Genomic DNA, 16,532 nt, shown 5'->3' on the forward strand with positions numbered 1-16,532 from the left:
CTCTGGTTGGTGCGGTGTTGTGCGTGGGGTGCAGTGAATGGCTGAAAGCAGCAGAGCACCGCCCTAGAGCGCATGAGTTAATAAAGCCGACTTCTCTCTCCCTGTCCACGCACTGAAACACTTCATCGAGGCGTGGAGGGCTCTGCAAAAGCTCAAGGCGTTAATCTGCTATTGAGTCTCATTAATAAACCGTTTTTCTTTCAAAAACAATGAGGCGGCTGTGGATTATCGGTCTCCTCTGTGCACTTTTGGCGTTCGGTGAGTAGATTTTAATAAACGGCCGTGAAATGCGCCGATTTGCATTATATTTGATGGCTTTGAACTTGACAGTGTTTGCTGTACTGTTGCCTTCTTTGTGCGGTTCCTCTTTTTGCCATGTATGCTTTAAAATTCGAAATAAACGTTTAAACAATGCTTCTTGTATAGCCATGCTAACGATTCCTAAATTTTGGAATGGTTTCGAACGGGAAATAAAACATGGAGAGTGAATTTGACTTGCATGTGCTTCTGGAAGTTTCCTTATTGAATTGGCCCTCTTATTATTATTATATGCTGCTTATCAATAATAGCTATATTGCGACAGGTTGAATTAAATCATTTGATCTTGTATTTAATGAAATATACGATTAATTAGTTACATAATATTGTTTGAGAACAATGCAATCTAATTTCACGTTCAAAGGAACCCAACCTGATATTTTGAAACATGTTTAATTGTCACATGATTTAACTCGTAATTTTAAAAACATCATCTGCACTGGAGTCCAAAGCATTTCTGTACACTTCATACGTGTGTGTATATATGGAAGGCCTTTTATCAAATTTGACTTCACAATATAAACTTGCATATCAAGTAGAAGCAACCTTGTTGTGCATAATGGGGTTTTTGCCAAGCAAACCAGCTTAGAAACTAAGTCCTCAAACATTCATTCAAATAAAATTATGCCAAAGTGCAGCATTTATTTTACTATTAGTTACTGGGTTAATTAAAAGTGCTTATCAACTCGCACCCTTTATTTGTGGTTTTGTCCTAATCTTTGATATTTTGCATAATTACAGCATCTGTAAAAGCTGATGATGATGTTGACATTGATGGCACAGTAGAAGAGGACCTTGGGAAGAGCAGAGACGGATCCCGCACCGATGACGAGGTTGTTCAGAGGTTTGTATGCACTTGAACTTCATTCGTTTTAAAGATCAAGGAGCAATAATTTTAATTATCCAAAATTAGTGACCTTTATTTAGGCTCAGATCTTGAAGTGGGGGTAAATGAATCCTTTAAGCTAATCTTAGCTGCTATTTTAAGCTTAATAAACCTCACTTGATTTCTTATGAGGGTACATTTGGATGTAGTCACTAAAAGCTCCTCATAAAGGCCAGAAATGATCCCCAGTGGGGCTAGACATCTGGTTTATCTGTTTATGCATCTTATCAAAACCCAGGAGTAAATGGCAAATCCCAAGAGTATGGAATATGTGAAGCATCCCTTGCACTCATGTTTCTATCTCATCTCTAACAGGGAGGAGGAGGCCATTCAGCTAGATGGTTTAAACACCTCACAATTAAAGGAAATTCGTGATAAAGCAGAAAAGCATGCGTTCCAGGCAGAAGTGAATCGAATGATGAAACTGATCATCAATTCTCTATATAAGAACAAAGAGGTGAGTGTTAGAAGTTTAAAGTTATAGTTCATGTCTTTGCAAATTTTGCATAAGGTGTCCTAATTTTTACTTTTCCATCCTAAAGATCTTCCTGAGAGAGCTGATCTCTAATGCTTCCGATGCCTTGGATAAGATCCGGCTGCTGTCTCTGACCAATGAAGATGCCCTTGCCGGAAATGAAGAGCTCACTATTAAAATTAAGGTGCGTGTTGCCACCCTTCTGATCTGAAACCCTCTCCGTTTTACAGAGAAATATAACATTGGGTCTGAATTTGCATTGCAAAAGAAATTCAAATGCGCTTGAAGCAGACTGAGAAGCGTTTCCTTTCTTCCTTTCATTTTCTTATCTTAATTGTAAGACCGAAAGCTTTTAAACATGCAAATTTTCTTTTAGTAAATACATCCTTTACCTGCTTTTGAGATTACGCAATACTGGTCACGTATGCACTGCACATACTTGTTAGTGTGCTTTTTCTTAAAAATGAATAGGCAAAATATTGTGATCGGTCTCCTGACTAATTTTTAAGTACATAAACTGGATTGCTTATGGCTAATAATTCTTAAAAAGCATCAATTGTACGAAGAGAACATGGTAATGATTTTAAAAGAGCAATCAAAAAGAGCTCTTCTAAAATTCACTGCATGTGTGTGACTCTTCTCTCATCAGTCTGACAAAGAGAAGAATATGCTTCACATCACTGACACTGGTATTGGCATGACCAAAGAAGAACTGGTGAAGAACCTTGGTACCATCGCCAAATCTGGAACCAGCGAGTTCCTGAACAAAATGACAGAGGTGCAGGACGACAGTCAGTCCACCTCTGAGCTGATTGGTCAGTTCGGTGTGGGCTTCTACTCCGCTTTCCTTGTGGCCGATAAGGTCATTGTCACTTCCAAGCACAACAACGACACCCAGCACATGTGGGAATCTGATTCCAATCAGTTCTCTGTCATCGAGGACCCACGTGGAGACACTCTAGGCAGAGGCACCACCATCACGTAAGCAGTTGAATGTGAAACGGGGCTGTATAATATTGGGGGAAAAATTAGATAGTGTTAAGTGTGATTATAACCAGTTGAAATAAGTAGCTCTAATTGGAAAATTCATAATTATTGACCGATTAGGATAATTTTATAGAGAAGTGAATCTACATTACATATAAAGCCAATCACAAGCATTGATGAATATAATAGAGCAAAGTTACAAATAAAAACACGCAGTGCTTTATGGTTTTCTCTGGGTTTTGTGTATATAAATACATTTAATTTTTTATTAACAAAAAAAATTTACTTTTTGGATGCTTTTTATGGTTAATTTGCAGTGACTTAAGAAATCATGTGTTTTAAACTGGATCCTGGTCAACTATACTCATGATCTTGCGATGCAACTAATAATAATGGTCATGTGTTTTGACCATTGTGATATTAAAGCTGTAACAATATATTTTACAGCCTTAATGTACAATATTGTAAAAAAAAATGGATTGCAACATTAAGATGACTTGTTTCTAAGCCTTAATGTAAAATATTATAAAAACAAAAAAATAGATTGCAACACTGTTAATAAGGTGACTTGTTTGTTAGGTTGGTGATGAAAGAGGAAGCTTCTGACTACCTTGAGCTGGAGACCATTAAGAACCTGGTGAAGAAATACTCCCAATTCATCAACTTCCCCATCTACGTATGGAGCAGCAAGGTCTGTTCACAAAAGACCCCAGACACTATAACATAACCAGATGTTGGACTTCTTAAACTCACTGATTTGTGTCATTTCCCAGACCGAGACCGTAGAAGAGCCTATTGAGGATGAGGCTGAGGCAGAGAAGGAAGAAGCCACTGAAGATGAAGCTGAAGTTGAGGAAGAGGAGGAAGACAAGGACAAACCAAAGACTAAGAAGGTTTTTAGATGGAGATATTCAACCCAACATTAGAAGTTATCCTATACTTTTTTTCCAGTGAATTTTAATTAATATTTGTTGTTTTAGGTGGAGAAGACTGTGTGGGATTGGGAGCTGATGAATGACATTAAACCCATCTGGCAGAGACCTGCAAAGGAAGTGGAGGAAGATGAATATACAGCCTTCTATAAAACTTTCTCCAGGGTGAGTAAAACCGGTGTGTGGCACAAATGGTTAGCTTTTTATGGTCCACTGCGACCTCTGGATCAGTTCAATTGGATCGTTGTCATTTCAGGACACTGATGAGCCACTGTCACACATTCACTTCACCGCTGAAGGCGAAGTCACTTTCAAGTCCATCCTCTTTGTTCCTGCATCTGCACCCAGAGGTCTTTTTGACGAGTATGGCACCAAGAAGAATGACTTCATTAAGGTAATTTGTGAACATTAAGTGAGAAATGGGAACTTGTTTTTGGTACGAGTTGCTAATTAGACTTGTTTGTTTCATTTAGCTGTTCGTGCGTAGAGTCTTCATCACTGATGACTTCCATGACATGATGCCCAAGTACCTCAACTTCATCAAGGGTGTTGTAAGTGCCTGTCTTTCAGTTTAGCATTTCATTGGGCAATGCATAATGCTAAATGTTCCATTTAGCCTGTGTATTGGCTTAAAAGTTGGCCCACATGGAATCTGTGTGCGTAGAACTCCGCAGATTTTTAGCCCATCGAGTCCATTTATGTACTTGTGTATATGTATAATCATTCAGGTTTTTAATTAATTTCAGTAATATTGACTAATATATGTGTTTGTTTTATTCACAATAGTTTGTAAAGTAATATTCTGTCTTTTAGTAGAGATATTATGAGAGACTTTAACCAAACAAGTAGATCTAGATGGATTTGCATTGTAAACATTAAATAAACGTTAACTGTTTCATTTCATGTATTAAGTTTTTTAGGTTTGATACTCCCAAAGTTATTTCCCATACATTTTTTTTTTTTTTTTTACAAAATTCTTAGCAGAAATGGCAAAACTGTCCGCTGATTCTGTCTGGCCCTACTTAAGTAAAGATCACTTCTATTTCAGCGGATTTCATGCGTTGCATTTTAATAATACTACAAGCTATAATTGTATATAAATACTATAACAAGTGGACTAAATGGCATTTTCTCGCTATATATGGGATTTTTGTTTTTAAAATAAATTTTATGCTTAAGAGTTAAGATATTCCTAACAAAAGCGGGTGGTGTAATGAAAAAAAAAAAGCTGTATAAAATCTAAATCTTTAATTTGTTTTTGATTCATCTTGCTTAATTTGATCTTAGGTGGACTCTGACGATCTGCCTCTGAACGTGTCCAGAGAGACTCTGCAGCAACACAAACTGCTCAAGGTGAGTTTATACGTTTGCTTATCGAAGCAACATTAACTATGTAAAACGCAATGCAATACAACATGCAAATTTAAATAACTTTCAAAACTCATGACTGCCCATTTTGTTCTTCAGGTTATCCGTAAAAAGCTGGTGCGCAAGACCCTGGATATGATCAAGAAGATCGCTGAGGAGCAGTACAACGATAAGTTCTGGAAAGAGTTTGGCACCAACATTAAGCTGGGCGTGATTGAGGATCACTCCAACAGAACCCGCCTGGCCAAACTGCTCCGCTTCCAGACCTCCCACAGCGACACCGTGCTGTCCAGTCTGGAGCAGTATGTGGAGAGGATGAAGGAGAAGCAGGACAAGATCTACTTCATGGCTGGAACAAGCAGGAAGGAGGTGCTTAAATGGTTTTTAAATCTCACCCATACTTGCTTAAGAACTCTTTCTGTATTCCAGTAGCAGCATGTAACATTTTGTCTTCTGGTTTTTAGGCTGAATCATCTCCATTTGTGGAGAAGCTTCTTAAGAAAGGATATGAAGTGGTCTATCTGACTGAACCAGTGGATGAGTACTGCATTCAGGCCCTTCCTGAGTTTGATGGCAAACGCTTCCAGAACGTGGCGAAGGAGGGTGTGAAGTTCGACGAGAGCGATAAGGCCAAGGAAAAGAGGGAAGCTTTGGAGAAAGAGTTTGAGCCCCTTACTACCTGGATGAAAGATAAGGCCCTGAAGGAACAAGTATGATTATTTTGTCATTACATCGTAGTGCATATTATAAAGTGGCAGATGAATAGTAAGATGTGCTTCTGTTTCAGATCGAGAAGGCTGTTTTGTCCCAAAGGTTGACAAACTCTCCATGTGCTCTGGTTGCCAGTCAGTATGGATGGTCTGGAAACATGGAACGTATCATGAAAGCTCAGGCTTACCAGACAGGAAAAGACATTTCCACAAAGTACGTCTTTTGAACAAGTATTAGACCCTCTTCCTAACTAAAATTTAATATGCATGGTCAAATCAAAAGGAGTCACCCAAGACTCATTAACATTTTCAACTCGTGTACAAATAGGGTTCTCGTGACCCCCTTCTGTTTAGACTGCAAGCAAAGGAAAAATTCAGATGATGGCCATGATTGAGCAATCTTTTTTTTTTTTTTTTTTTTTTAACAATTGTATAATTATGTACATGTAAAAATTGTTTTGGTGCACATTTTCACAACACATCCCATTACAGTAGGCGTTTTGTGGGTGATGTGTGAATTGTCCAATAAATTCATGCAATCGTAAATGTTACTACACCTATTATGTGCTTTCAAACGTGGAAAACTGGAAATGCAAGCTTGTGAACAGCACTTTAAATTTAGCCGCATTTCCCTTGTTAAAGTTATGCATTTGTTAAAACAATGAAGTAAATATTGCAGAAACGGGGCATTGAAATAAAGTGGGGAGTTGATTGCATTCTGCTACATTTTGGATATTTTATATTGAATGTAACATGTTATGTGAAAATTGAAAAATCTGTAACCACTATGACCATTTATCCTAATTAAACCCATATTGTTCATTCTAGTTATTATGCAAGCCAAAAGAAGACATTAGAAATCAACCCCAAACATCCACTCATCAAAGAGATGCTAAGGAGAGTCAACGTAAGTCAAGCGTTCTCATTTAGCCTAGCAAATTGTGCCTTCAATCTTATTTCAAATGAATATATTGTGCATTTTGTGTTGTAGGAAGACGCTGAGGATAAGACGGCCGCAGATTTAGCCGTAGTGCTGTTTGAGACCGCCACACTGCGATCAGGATACCAGCTCCAAGACACCAAAGCCTACGGAGAAAGAATAGAGCGCATGCTGCGGCTCAGCATGAATGTAGACCTTGACGCTCAGGTATGGATGTTCAAATCAAGCATCAGATTATTCTGAAGGTCTGCTTGTGAAGATCTCTGCTTTATGTAATAAGTCTATCTCCTGGTATCGGAAACATTCAGACTGAGCTTGATTTTATTAATGGAACTCCCAGAACCAGGACACTTAGAATCCTGTTGTTGCATCTACAGGTAGAGGAAGAGCCAGAGGAGGAACCAGAAGAACAGACAGAGGAAGCTGAGGATGAGGAGGAGGTCCAGGCAGATGAAGCAGAAGAGGAATCAGTGAGTGCCCTTCCAAACAAAAGTCTCTTTAGGAGCTGGAATTCTGGTCTTCATATATCTGAATATGTATGTTCTCTGCGTTTCAGGAGGCCACATCCAAAGATGAGCTGTAATGTGTAAATTTGGAAGGGATGGGAAGGGGTGTCTGACTGTGATGCAGAGTGAAGATGGCGACGTCAACGCGGTTGTCTTTTCTCTGTGCGGGTGGGCTTGGGGGATAGGAGCTGTTTTTTTTAAAGCGCTGCTTTTGTGTTTGCAATTTCTTTTTTTACATTCCTCCATGATTGTAAATTTGTTAATATTTAACTGACCCAGTTGTGGAGTGCTGACTCCTGTCCACAGAACGATTAAATGTTTCCGGAAAAGGATTTTTGTGTGCAATTTCTTAATTTGCGTCATGTTAACCAGTTCTATTAAATAACATTTTAGGATATTTTAGCAGCATCAATAGTGCTTTGATTAAAGTCCAGTTTGAATTTAAAGGGATAGTTCACACAGTTTACTCAATTTTTACACTTGTGCTTCAAAAGCTGTCTTCTGTTGCACACAAGAATATTTTAAAGAGCTGAACCTGTAACCATTAACTTCCATAGTATCTGTTTGTAATGTGCAAGTCACTGGTTACAGGTGGGAACATTTTTTTTCTAAATATCATCTTGTTTTAAGGAAACTCTCTAGATTGAAACTCAAAGGATGAGTAACTTGACTCTTTGGTGATCTGTCCCTTTAAGGATTTTTCAGTCTAGGTCGTACCAGCGTGAATTTTCCTGTGGGGTCTGGGATATACCACTTTTCCCAGAGGTCTAGATGGACGCAGGGGTAGTCCCAGGGTTTGAATTGGCCGTTCCAGTGTAGTAGCTTTGCCTTTTTGAGGAATGTCTTGGGATACCGTGTATCAGGACTCCAGCCTAAAGAAAACCCAAGCAGATGTTTCCTTTAATTCAACTGGCAGATGCTTTTATTCAAAGCTCACAAATGAGGTCTGAGAACTTTAACCTGTAGTTAAGTTTACAAGATTTACAAAATTTCTGAATAAAGGAGAAAAGAATTTCAGCAGACTAATAGGTAGATGGACCTTCATTTAAATTTCAACGTTAAGAATGACAGTGACTGTTAAATATTTCAGCATCAGTACTTGTCTAGTATATTTCAGAAATTATTCTAATATGCTGATTTGCTGGTTTTTTTTTTTTTTTTTTTTTTTTTTTTTGTGCTGCAAAATGGCACATTTCAGAATTGAATAGACTAATGACAGAAATAATTTGAACCACATGATTAGTTACAGACATTATAAAGGTTTATACTATAAATTTTTTATAAATTGAATGCTTTGTTAAATGGGGGTTTTTAATTTCAAAATTTAATTTACAATAATGGTGTATATAATAAAATATTGAAGTACTCTCAACTTTAAAAATGTGCATCCAAATAAAGGTTATATGTTAAACTTTTTAAATTTAATTAATTTAAATGTAGTTTATGTAGCATAATATTTATCAGATTAACTTGTACAACATTAATTGGAGTTGGGTTTTTTTGTGAGATGTAGCATTCATTAAAAACAATTCATTACCCAGATGTCTGATGTGCCACAGTGGATCAATGGTTGTGAATTTATCATGAAAAACGATGAGCATTGGAGGAGTGGCCACACCACCTGCCACTGCACTGCTATATAGATTCTCCCTACAACCACATAAGAAAAGAAATTTAAGAAATCTCCAAAATCTTTTATTGGAGCTCAATATGAACCAATATATCACCTGAAATTCTTAGCCATCCATTTCTCCAGCTGTTTGGTTATCTTTTGCCTTTGCCATTCACCAACGTCCGCCACAAAAACACCTGGATTAAAGGAGCATTCGCTGGGATTGATGCCCAGCTCTCGGACTTCCTCTTTGCGGTAGTCCAAAAAGCCCATATAAGTTGTCTGTAACAGGCGATTGTGTATGAACAACACAAAAAAAGAAAGAAAAAAAAACAAGAAACATTAACTAAAGCAATTAACTACATTAAAAAATACTAACGCATACAGTTGATGTCTGAATTATTAGCCCCCCTGTATATTTTTTTCCAATTTCTATTTAATGAAAAGGAGATTTAGTTGTAATTTTTTAGTTGTAATAACAGATTTGTTTTATTTTTGCCATGATCACAGCACATAACATTTTACTAGATATATATGTTTTTTTAATTAAGTCTGCTTTTATTCTAGCTGAAATAAAACAAGTAACACTTTTTCCAGAAGAAAATATATTATAGGAAATACTGTGAAAAACTTGCTCTGTTAAACATCATTTAAAAAGAAAACAATAATTTTGACTTCAGCTGTACTTTATATCCAGAAATACCTGCATCCCCACACTGCGCACCATCTCATGTGTATCGGGCAGATCGCAGTCTGAGGCAAATGCAGCAGCGTGACCCTCTTTCAGCTTTATGTTATACAGTTCCTGTATATCTCCTGGGTGTTCAAACACATCAAAAATCTGTCATTATAATCCATTTGTTCATTTATGATGTATGGAAATATGTATATAAATCTCAATAGCTTATTATGAGTCTGAACACATATTAAAGTAAATATTTGATCAAATCATGGTGTTGAATATCTCTGCATCCCAGGCACTAATAATTTAATCATTTATTAAAGATGAATCACTGAGTGTCTGAGAATAATCATGGATATAAAAATTACCTCCGTTATTTTTTATTTATTACTAGTCCCTTTTGTTTTTCACTTTTATAATCTGAGAAAAAAAAATATTTAAACTAAAAATAAAATCAAATAATATTTAAAATATAAAAATATATAAAATAAAAACTCAATTATATAACTGAATATGATTAAACACTGAAACAGTAGAATTACAGCAATATTTTCTGAATAAATAATATTCTGTATAATAAAGGTTTTTTTTTTTTTTTTTACTATTTATTTTTATTCTTATTAGTACATTTTGGTTTTCACTTTTAACATCGGAGCATTTGGATTGTGATGTGTGATTCAGACATAATATCTTAATAAATGCACTTTATATACGAGATCATCCTTCCACAATCATACTGACGATGAATGCTTTTGTATCAAACCAACAAGCATCAAGTTTACACCATTTTACCTTGAACTATGACATCATCATCCAGGTAAACTATCCGCTTGTGATTTTCAATAGCAAGAAGCGGAAGGTAGAACCTCACGAAGTTAAGCTGCAACACAAATAAAAAGCAGGAACAAGAAACAATATGGCACGGTTAAACCTTTAACAATCAGTCAATGTTTGCGTTAGAAAATGACACGTCAGTTTAGGGTGTACATCTTTGGTCATGTCATGTAATACGTCATCACACCTAGTATACCAGAAATGATGAAGAGTTTACTTAAATTAGGCTTAAACTGTGGCTGTAAAAAGCAAGACTCACAGGATGCAGCAGTTCTGGTCGGGATGAGTCTGGGTGGACTTTTCCCTTCAGAACCATTGGATTGAATTCCAGGATCTTGTATCTGATATTTCTCAGCTTGGTTTTCTCTATGTATTCCCTGTTTGAGTGCAGGAAAAAAATTGCTTATTGATGACATTTATTGACTGAGCATGTCTCTAATTTCTCTTATAGACACGTAAAGGGTGGATTGATTAAGGGTGGACATATTATACATTTCCAAATTCAACTATTGTAAGCTATACCACAAAAATGATAAAACAACTAATTAAAATGAAGCTGAAATTAAATCAAATAAATATTAGATGAACTAATTAACAAATAAACCTGAATAATATTAGATGAACTAAATGAACAAAAATAATTTAAAGCAAAATTACTAATGGCAATTAAAAATGTATTAATATAATGAGTACAATATTAATAAACTATTATATTCACAATTTGACTGTGTATTTGGTTAAATTGCATATATATTTGGTTAATTTATATATATTTTAAATGTGTAGTTAAATAATATACATAATTTATTGTAATTAATAATATTTAATTAAATTTCTACAGTAAAACATTTATTATATAAACAATTGCAAGAGTTTTCAACTGTAAAACAAAGAAGAAAAAAGAAAGCAGAAGAACATGTTAAATGCAAATCAAATTCAAATAACCATAAAAAATAGGCAAATAAATAGGCTTATCTACTTTTCAAAAAAAAAAATTGTCCAATAAAACAATTCAGTACTATGACGCAAACGTTTTTATGGCAATACTTTTAATTTTTGTAAGTATATTATACTATTTATATATATATATATATATATATATATATATATATATATATATATATATATATATATATATATATATAATCATTTTTTTTAGTCAAGAAACAATTCAACCAAGTGTGTGAGGTTAAGGTTAATCCAGGCACCTTATCTTTTTAATGGCATCTCTTAGCGTGACTATGTAGAAGAAAACTCTGGCTTGACTGTTGCTGTAGACGCTGTTGATGACAGTCATCGATGCACCAATACGCTCTTCTGAAGCACAGATGAGCACAGGAACATCAGTCTCCACCTCTTTCTCATCCTTCGCGCCTGTATCAGCCTCCTCTTTCTTGAGCACTGTATAAAGCACAATAAGATTAACATAACAAGCTGACAACATCCATATACATGTGCATACATTAGTACCTGGATACTTGGGCAATGTCTGTAGTCTGGTCTTATTATACAGAAGAGCAAAAGCCACCAGAACCAGCAGAATGAGAAGGCCACGATTGACTGGCACACACAGAGATAGAGACAGAAAAATAAAAGTCATAACGTTGCAATTATTTAAAATGCTGCATAAAATTAAACAATGTCCACTAGAGGTCATTATAATACTATGTATGATTTTTGGGACTATCGGTGCATCACCAGTAAGTAAAAAAACAAACGTATCCATCTAATGAATAGCTAATTTTTAAACTCATTCATTCTTTTTCTTTTCTGCTTATTCCCTTTATTAATCTGGGGTCGCCACAGCGGAATGAACCACCAACTTACGCAGAGGATGCCCTTCTAGCTGCAACCCATCACTGGGAAACATCCATACACACTCATTCGCACACATTCACTACGGACAATTTAGCCTACCCAATTCACCTATAGCACAACTCTTTGAACTTGTGGGGGAAACCGGAGAACCCTAAGGAAACCCACGCAAACACGGAGAGAACATGAAAACTCCACACTCGAACCAGCGACCTTCTTGCTGTGATGCGAACGTGCTACCATAGTTTTGTCAACTACTAACATGTCAGCTGTGTTTGCCATTGAAAACTTAATTTAAAACATTTCTGGGAAATTAAAATAAAGCTAATTTGAAATAGAATATAAATACAGATCAAAATCCTGAGCTTAAAAAATGAAATGTAGGAACTAAATATGTTAAGTTGATGTAAAAAGATTACTAATATTATTATGTAAATAAATACAAAAATGCATGCAAATACACAAACAAACAATAACAAAAAAAATTCAATACTCAAATAATAAATGATACATAATATATAATAATTATTATTAAATAAATAAAAATGTAAATATATAACAGTTTAACACTAGTTGTGCATAAAATAGTATAATAAAATATATTAATAATATATTATAAATAAAATAAAAAATAATAACAGTTACATTATAAAATATAATAAAATCTCAATCCAATATATGATTAGATATTGAAATACAAAAAAAGAATCAAAAAACACAAAAATATGCTATCCGAACTAAAAATAAAATAAAATAAAATAAAAGAGAGTAGCATTTAAAATATATTTAAAAATCAAATAAAAGCTCAACTATTTAATTAAAACGGTAGAATTATGGCAATTCTTTCCATATAAATTGCATTCTGTATAATAAAGGGTTTATTTTTTTATTATTTTTTTAAATATTTATTTTTTATTATAGAATTTTTTAGCTATTTATTTTTTTCTGTATAATAAACGTAACTATTTTTACTGTTCGTGACAATAAAAGACAAAAAATTAAAACAAACAAAAATTGTGAAATCTGAGCTAAATGTCTTTGTGGGCGGTTTGAGCTCAAACAGTGTCCAGGCTGAGGTCAGCTGAGAAGATAAAGTAAACATCTGTGTAATTTGTTGCATTTTACTCCATGACTAATGTAAAACATGCCTTTACAAACTCTCACCAGGCCTTTGTAAAACCAAGAAACACAAATAGCAGTAAGTAAATGTGAAGTAAAGAGTAGGATTTCCAGAGACGCTGCTACAATACATCACTTTTATGGCTCCAAATTTGCCTGGTTACCTCATTTTCTTTGGTACGGCCGGTGGGACTGACCCTCCTCCACTTCAGAAAACACACATTCCAGTTTTGCAGGACAGCGAAGCAAAGTGAGACCCTAAATAATCCCAGTGTGCTCTCAGATAGACTCAGAGAATGATCTAATATCATGTATGTCAGACTTTTAATTGTATCAAGTTTTGGATTTGGAGTGTGACTGATATAATGAACTTGGATGCGTTTCCATGGATTGTCAAACAGCGATGCAATAAACAACTTTGTGTGTAGACGTGGAAACACAATCTGCAAAACTTGAATTTGTTACTTACTTTTCCTCAGCAAAGGCATTTTTCATCTTCAGCATCTGTAAAGGGAGATTAAAATGAGGATATTGGTAATATTTTGCACTGTCATATTTAAATATACAATATTATATTAGCTATGATAGATTGCATAACAATGACTAGTGGCAATTGTGTCTTAAATTGTAAATGAAATTAAATATTTTAGTTTTGATAGATTACAACATCTAGTGGAAATTGTGTCTAAAACATGCATAAATTGTAAATTGAATTAAATATCTTAATATGATAGATTACATTAGAATAACGAGTGATTTTTGTCTTAAATGTGAATATATTGTTAATTAAATTAAATACTTTAATATATTAGTTTAGTTATGATAGATTTCATTGCAACAACTAGTGGAAATTGTGTCTTAAATGTGCAAAAATTTAAAATTAAATACTTTAATATAATAGTTTATTTTTGATAGATTTCATTGCAACAACTAGTGGAAATTGTGTCTTTAATGTGCATACATTTTTAAATAAAATAATATATTTAAATATATTAATTATGATAGATTACAACAACTAGTGGAAATTGTGTATTTAACATTTTATGTGCTGCCTGCCATCTTGACCAGGTCTCACTGGAAGAAGAGACAGTACTGTGTCAATGTGATCTCCTGGCTAAATAAAGGAAAAAAGAAAAAAGAAAAAAAAAAGAAAAAAAACATGCATAATTTTTGAATTACATACTTTAAATATATTAGTTTCGATAGATTACATTATAACAAAAGTGGAAATTGTTTCTTTATTGTGCATAAATTGTAAATTAAATTAAATACTTTAATATATTAGTTATGATAGATTACATTATAACAATAGTGGGAATTGTGTCTTTAACATGCATAATTTGAAATATCAGTTAGAGTTATTAAATGTTTTCAAGTATTTTCACATTGCAAATAGCGATTAGTTGACTACTTAAAAAGTTGAGTAAATCTGTTGGCTTGAAATGAATAAGTAAATTAATTATGTGCATAATTTTAAAAAAAAAGTTAAGTCGACTTATCAGTTACAAGTTACACTGAGTTTACTTTCTTAGCGCAAAGCAACTAATCTTTTTACAGTGTATTAATTACGTGAGTATTATATTTTGCAGATATTTTAAAACTACTGACATCCCTAATATTAATATTGCTATGTTATGTTATTATAAGAAATTAGTTATATGGTTCAAGTTGTTTATGCACAGTAATAAAAATCATTTTCTCAATATTTTTATGTTGACAAAAGTGAGTTCAAATTGTGTCTGTTTGATTTGATGCAGAATTCAAACGGTCTTGACCCGCTTAATTATGACTTATGGACTTGATGAAGACGTACATCATTTTTTATCTTTTTTAAACGTTAATGGCATCACAGGTTTATGATCATGTGTCCAAAATGTATTTTGTGTCTCTTGAGATTTTTGCGCACATGTGGGACTGTTTATCAGGAGTCTCCTGGCCTTTCCTTCCTCATGGCATTCTTCACTAAGCCTTGACTCTCAGTTATCTATTTCATTTCGTTCTCTCCTCATTCTGAATCACAATTGTTCTGTCTCACATAGGAGAAAAACAAAAACAAATTATACAATAATCTGCAAGCAAAACCTTACATTGTGTTTTTGCTTAGGAATATGTGAACTAGGCTACTAAAAGAAGTGACTCTTTGAATGTAGAATAAATCTGAATTCTCTCTGAAAGCTCATGAATATTTACCAAAGTAAGTCAACACTACAACCACAGATTAGGTATGCATAATTTGTTTAATGTACGTTCATGTGCTGTTACATTATGCCTTTTAATGACAATTATCACCTGTAATGTCTTTCTTACTTTAGATAGCATTATCTTAAATGACACTAATCTTTTAGAAACGAGCGATAACGTTACGTTAGCAGTTTTTCCCTGTCAGAAGACCAAAACAATGTCACAAAGATAACCAAATATGACTAATAGTTATCAAAATAAGTGGTTAGTACATTAAAATATAACATACATGCCAAAATAAGACCAAAAAAACAAGACTTTCCTTGTTATTTTAGTTGTTTATGCTGACCACTTACCAGAATTTCCAGTTTAATCTCAGAAGACGTCGAGTGTAACGTTCATATAATCTATGCGATAGCGTCCCATGGAGTGGGCGTGGTCAATGTAATGTACGTCCAGTGAAACTTGCAGATGCCGTGTGTTAATTTTCCTTTATTTACCCTCATGAAGACTAGCTACACATTTTTAAGCTGGTTTCCCCACAACATCTCCGAAACCCTCACATCCCTCTGTCTCAAATCTGTGTCTTACAAGGGGACGTCTGAACATTTGTCATTTAGCAAAAGTGGGCGTGGACTGGATGATAATAATATTTATGCCAGCATAATTGTATTATTTTACTACTTATTATATAATTTATTACTAATGGTGCGTTTATTGTTATTTTTTTAATAACGAATAATTTACGCTATTCTAAAATATAACTGGAAATATAAAAATATAAATTACACTATTCTGAAACAATGCTTTATATCAATGATAATATAAATAATAATGCTAATTAGCCTAATAATTATTGCATTTATTCAGTTAACAAAAAAAAAATAATAAGTTGGTGGTTACAGTGCTGCATTTAATGGTGTTTCTGCAGGGTTGATACGGGTGAAATTAAAAAAAAATATAGGAACAAATTTCTTTAATCTAGATACATTTACTTGTAAGGCAAAAATTCCTTTAATGTTATTTTTCAGAATAATTGATTAATGTTAAGCACGTTTATGATTAAAACAAGAACAAATATCCCTCAATGGGCTCAAAAAACTACTTTATTTAATTAGAAAAAAATTACTCCTCATTGGCATGAGAGTTAATGTATCTTGATTTAAC

The 16,532-nt window shown here is 34.0% G+C and overlaps 2 protein-coding genes across 4 annotated transcripts; one reads left to right on the top strand and one right to left on the bottom strand.

The window, feature by feature from the left end:
- Positions 1-126: 126 nt before the first annotated feature.
- On the top strand, positions 127-7,454 carry hsp90b1 (heat shock protein 90, beta (grp94), member 1). Its single transcript, NM_198210.2, has 18 exons — positions 127-258; positions 1,060-1,162; positions 1,520-1,661; positions 1,747-1,863; positions 2,329-2,660; positions 3,246-3,357; positions 3,440-3,559; positions 3,647-3,763; positions 3,855-3,992; positions 4,072-4,149; positions 4,886-4,951; positions 5,066-5,335; positions 5,431-5,676; positions 5,754-5,890; positions 6,505-6,583; positions 6,668-6,823; positions 6,994-7,086; positions 7,173-7,454. Exons 1-18 carry the CDS (start codon positions 210-212, stop codon positions 7,197-7,199), a joined length of 2,382 nt encoding a protein of 793 aa, NP_937853.1. The 5' UTR covers positions 127-209; the 3' UTR covers positions 7,200-7,454.
- Positions 587-15,954, bottom strand: glt8d2 (glycosyltransferase 8 domain containing 2). 3 transcript variants are annotated; one of them, XM_087247487.1, is made up of 11 exons: positions 15,722-15,954; positions 13,654-13,688; positions 11,721-11,810; positions 11,459-11,651; positions 10,510-10,627; positions 10,209-10,296; positions 9,438-9,550; positions 8,850-9,016; positions 8,660-8,772; positions 7,840-7,994; positions 587-2,685 (listed from the first exon to the last, which is right to left on the bottom strand). In XM_087247487.1, exons 2-11 carry the CDS (start codon positions 13,670-13,672, stop codon positions 2,638-2,640), a joined length of 1,104 nt encoding a protein of 367 aa, XP_087103613.1. In that variant the 5' UTR covers positions 13,673-13,688; positions 15,722-15,954; the 3' UTR covers positions 587-2,637. The 3 variants fall into 3 exon arrangements, with proteins under 3 accessions (XP_087103613.1, XP_087103614.1, NP_001035020.1); XM_087247488.1 differs by lacking the exon at positions 15,722-15,954 and adding an exon at positions 15,091-15,214; NM_001039931.1 differs by lacking the exon at positions 587-2,685 and having other exon boundaries at positions 7,546-7,994; positions 15,722-15,897.
- Positions 15,955-16,532: the final 578 nt, after the last annotated feature.

Source organism: Danio rerio, chromosome 4, assembly GCF_052040795.2.
Source record: "Danio rerio strain M-AB ecotype USA chromosome 4, GRCz13ab, whole genome shotgun sequence".
NCBI classification, from domain to species: domain Eukaryota; kingdom Metazoa; phylum Chordata; class Actinopteri; order Cypriniformes; family Danionidae; genus Danio; species Danio rerio.

Bases quoted from the DNA above. Each gene is read 5' to 3' on its own strand.
- hsp90b1 (NM_198210.2), top strand. From the start codon at position 210: ATGAGGCGGCTGTGGATTATCGGTCTCCTCTGTGCACTTTTGGCGTTC. The intron at 1,163-1,519 runs GTTTGTATGCAC...CATCTCTAACAG, and splicing joins GATGACGAGGTTGTTCAGAG to GGAGGAGGAGGCCATTCAGC. The intron at 6,584-6,667 runs GTAAGTCAAGCG...TTTGTGTTGTAG, and splicing joins AGATGCTAAGGAGAGTCAAC to GAAGACGCTGAGGATAAGAC.
- glt8d2 (XM_087247487.1), bottom strand. The intron at 11,652-11,720 runs GTACTAATGTAT...TGCTTTATACAG, and splicing joins GACATTGCCCAAGTATCCAG to TGCTCAAGAAAGAGGAGGCT. The intron at 8,773-8,849 runs GTGATATATTGG...ATGTGGTTGTAG, and splicing joins TGGATGGCTAAGAATTTCAG to GGAGAATCTATATAGCAGTG.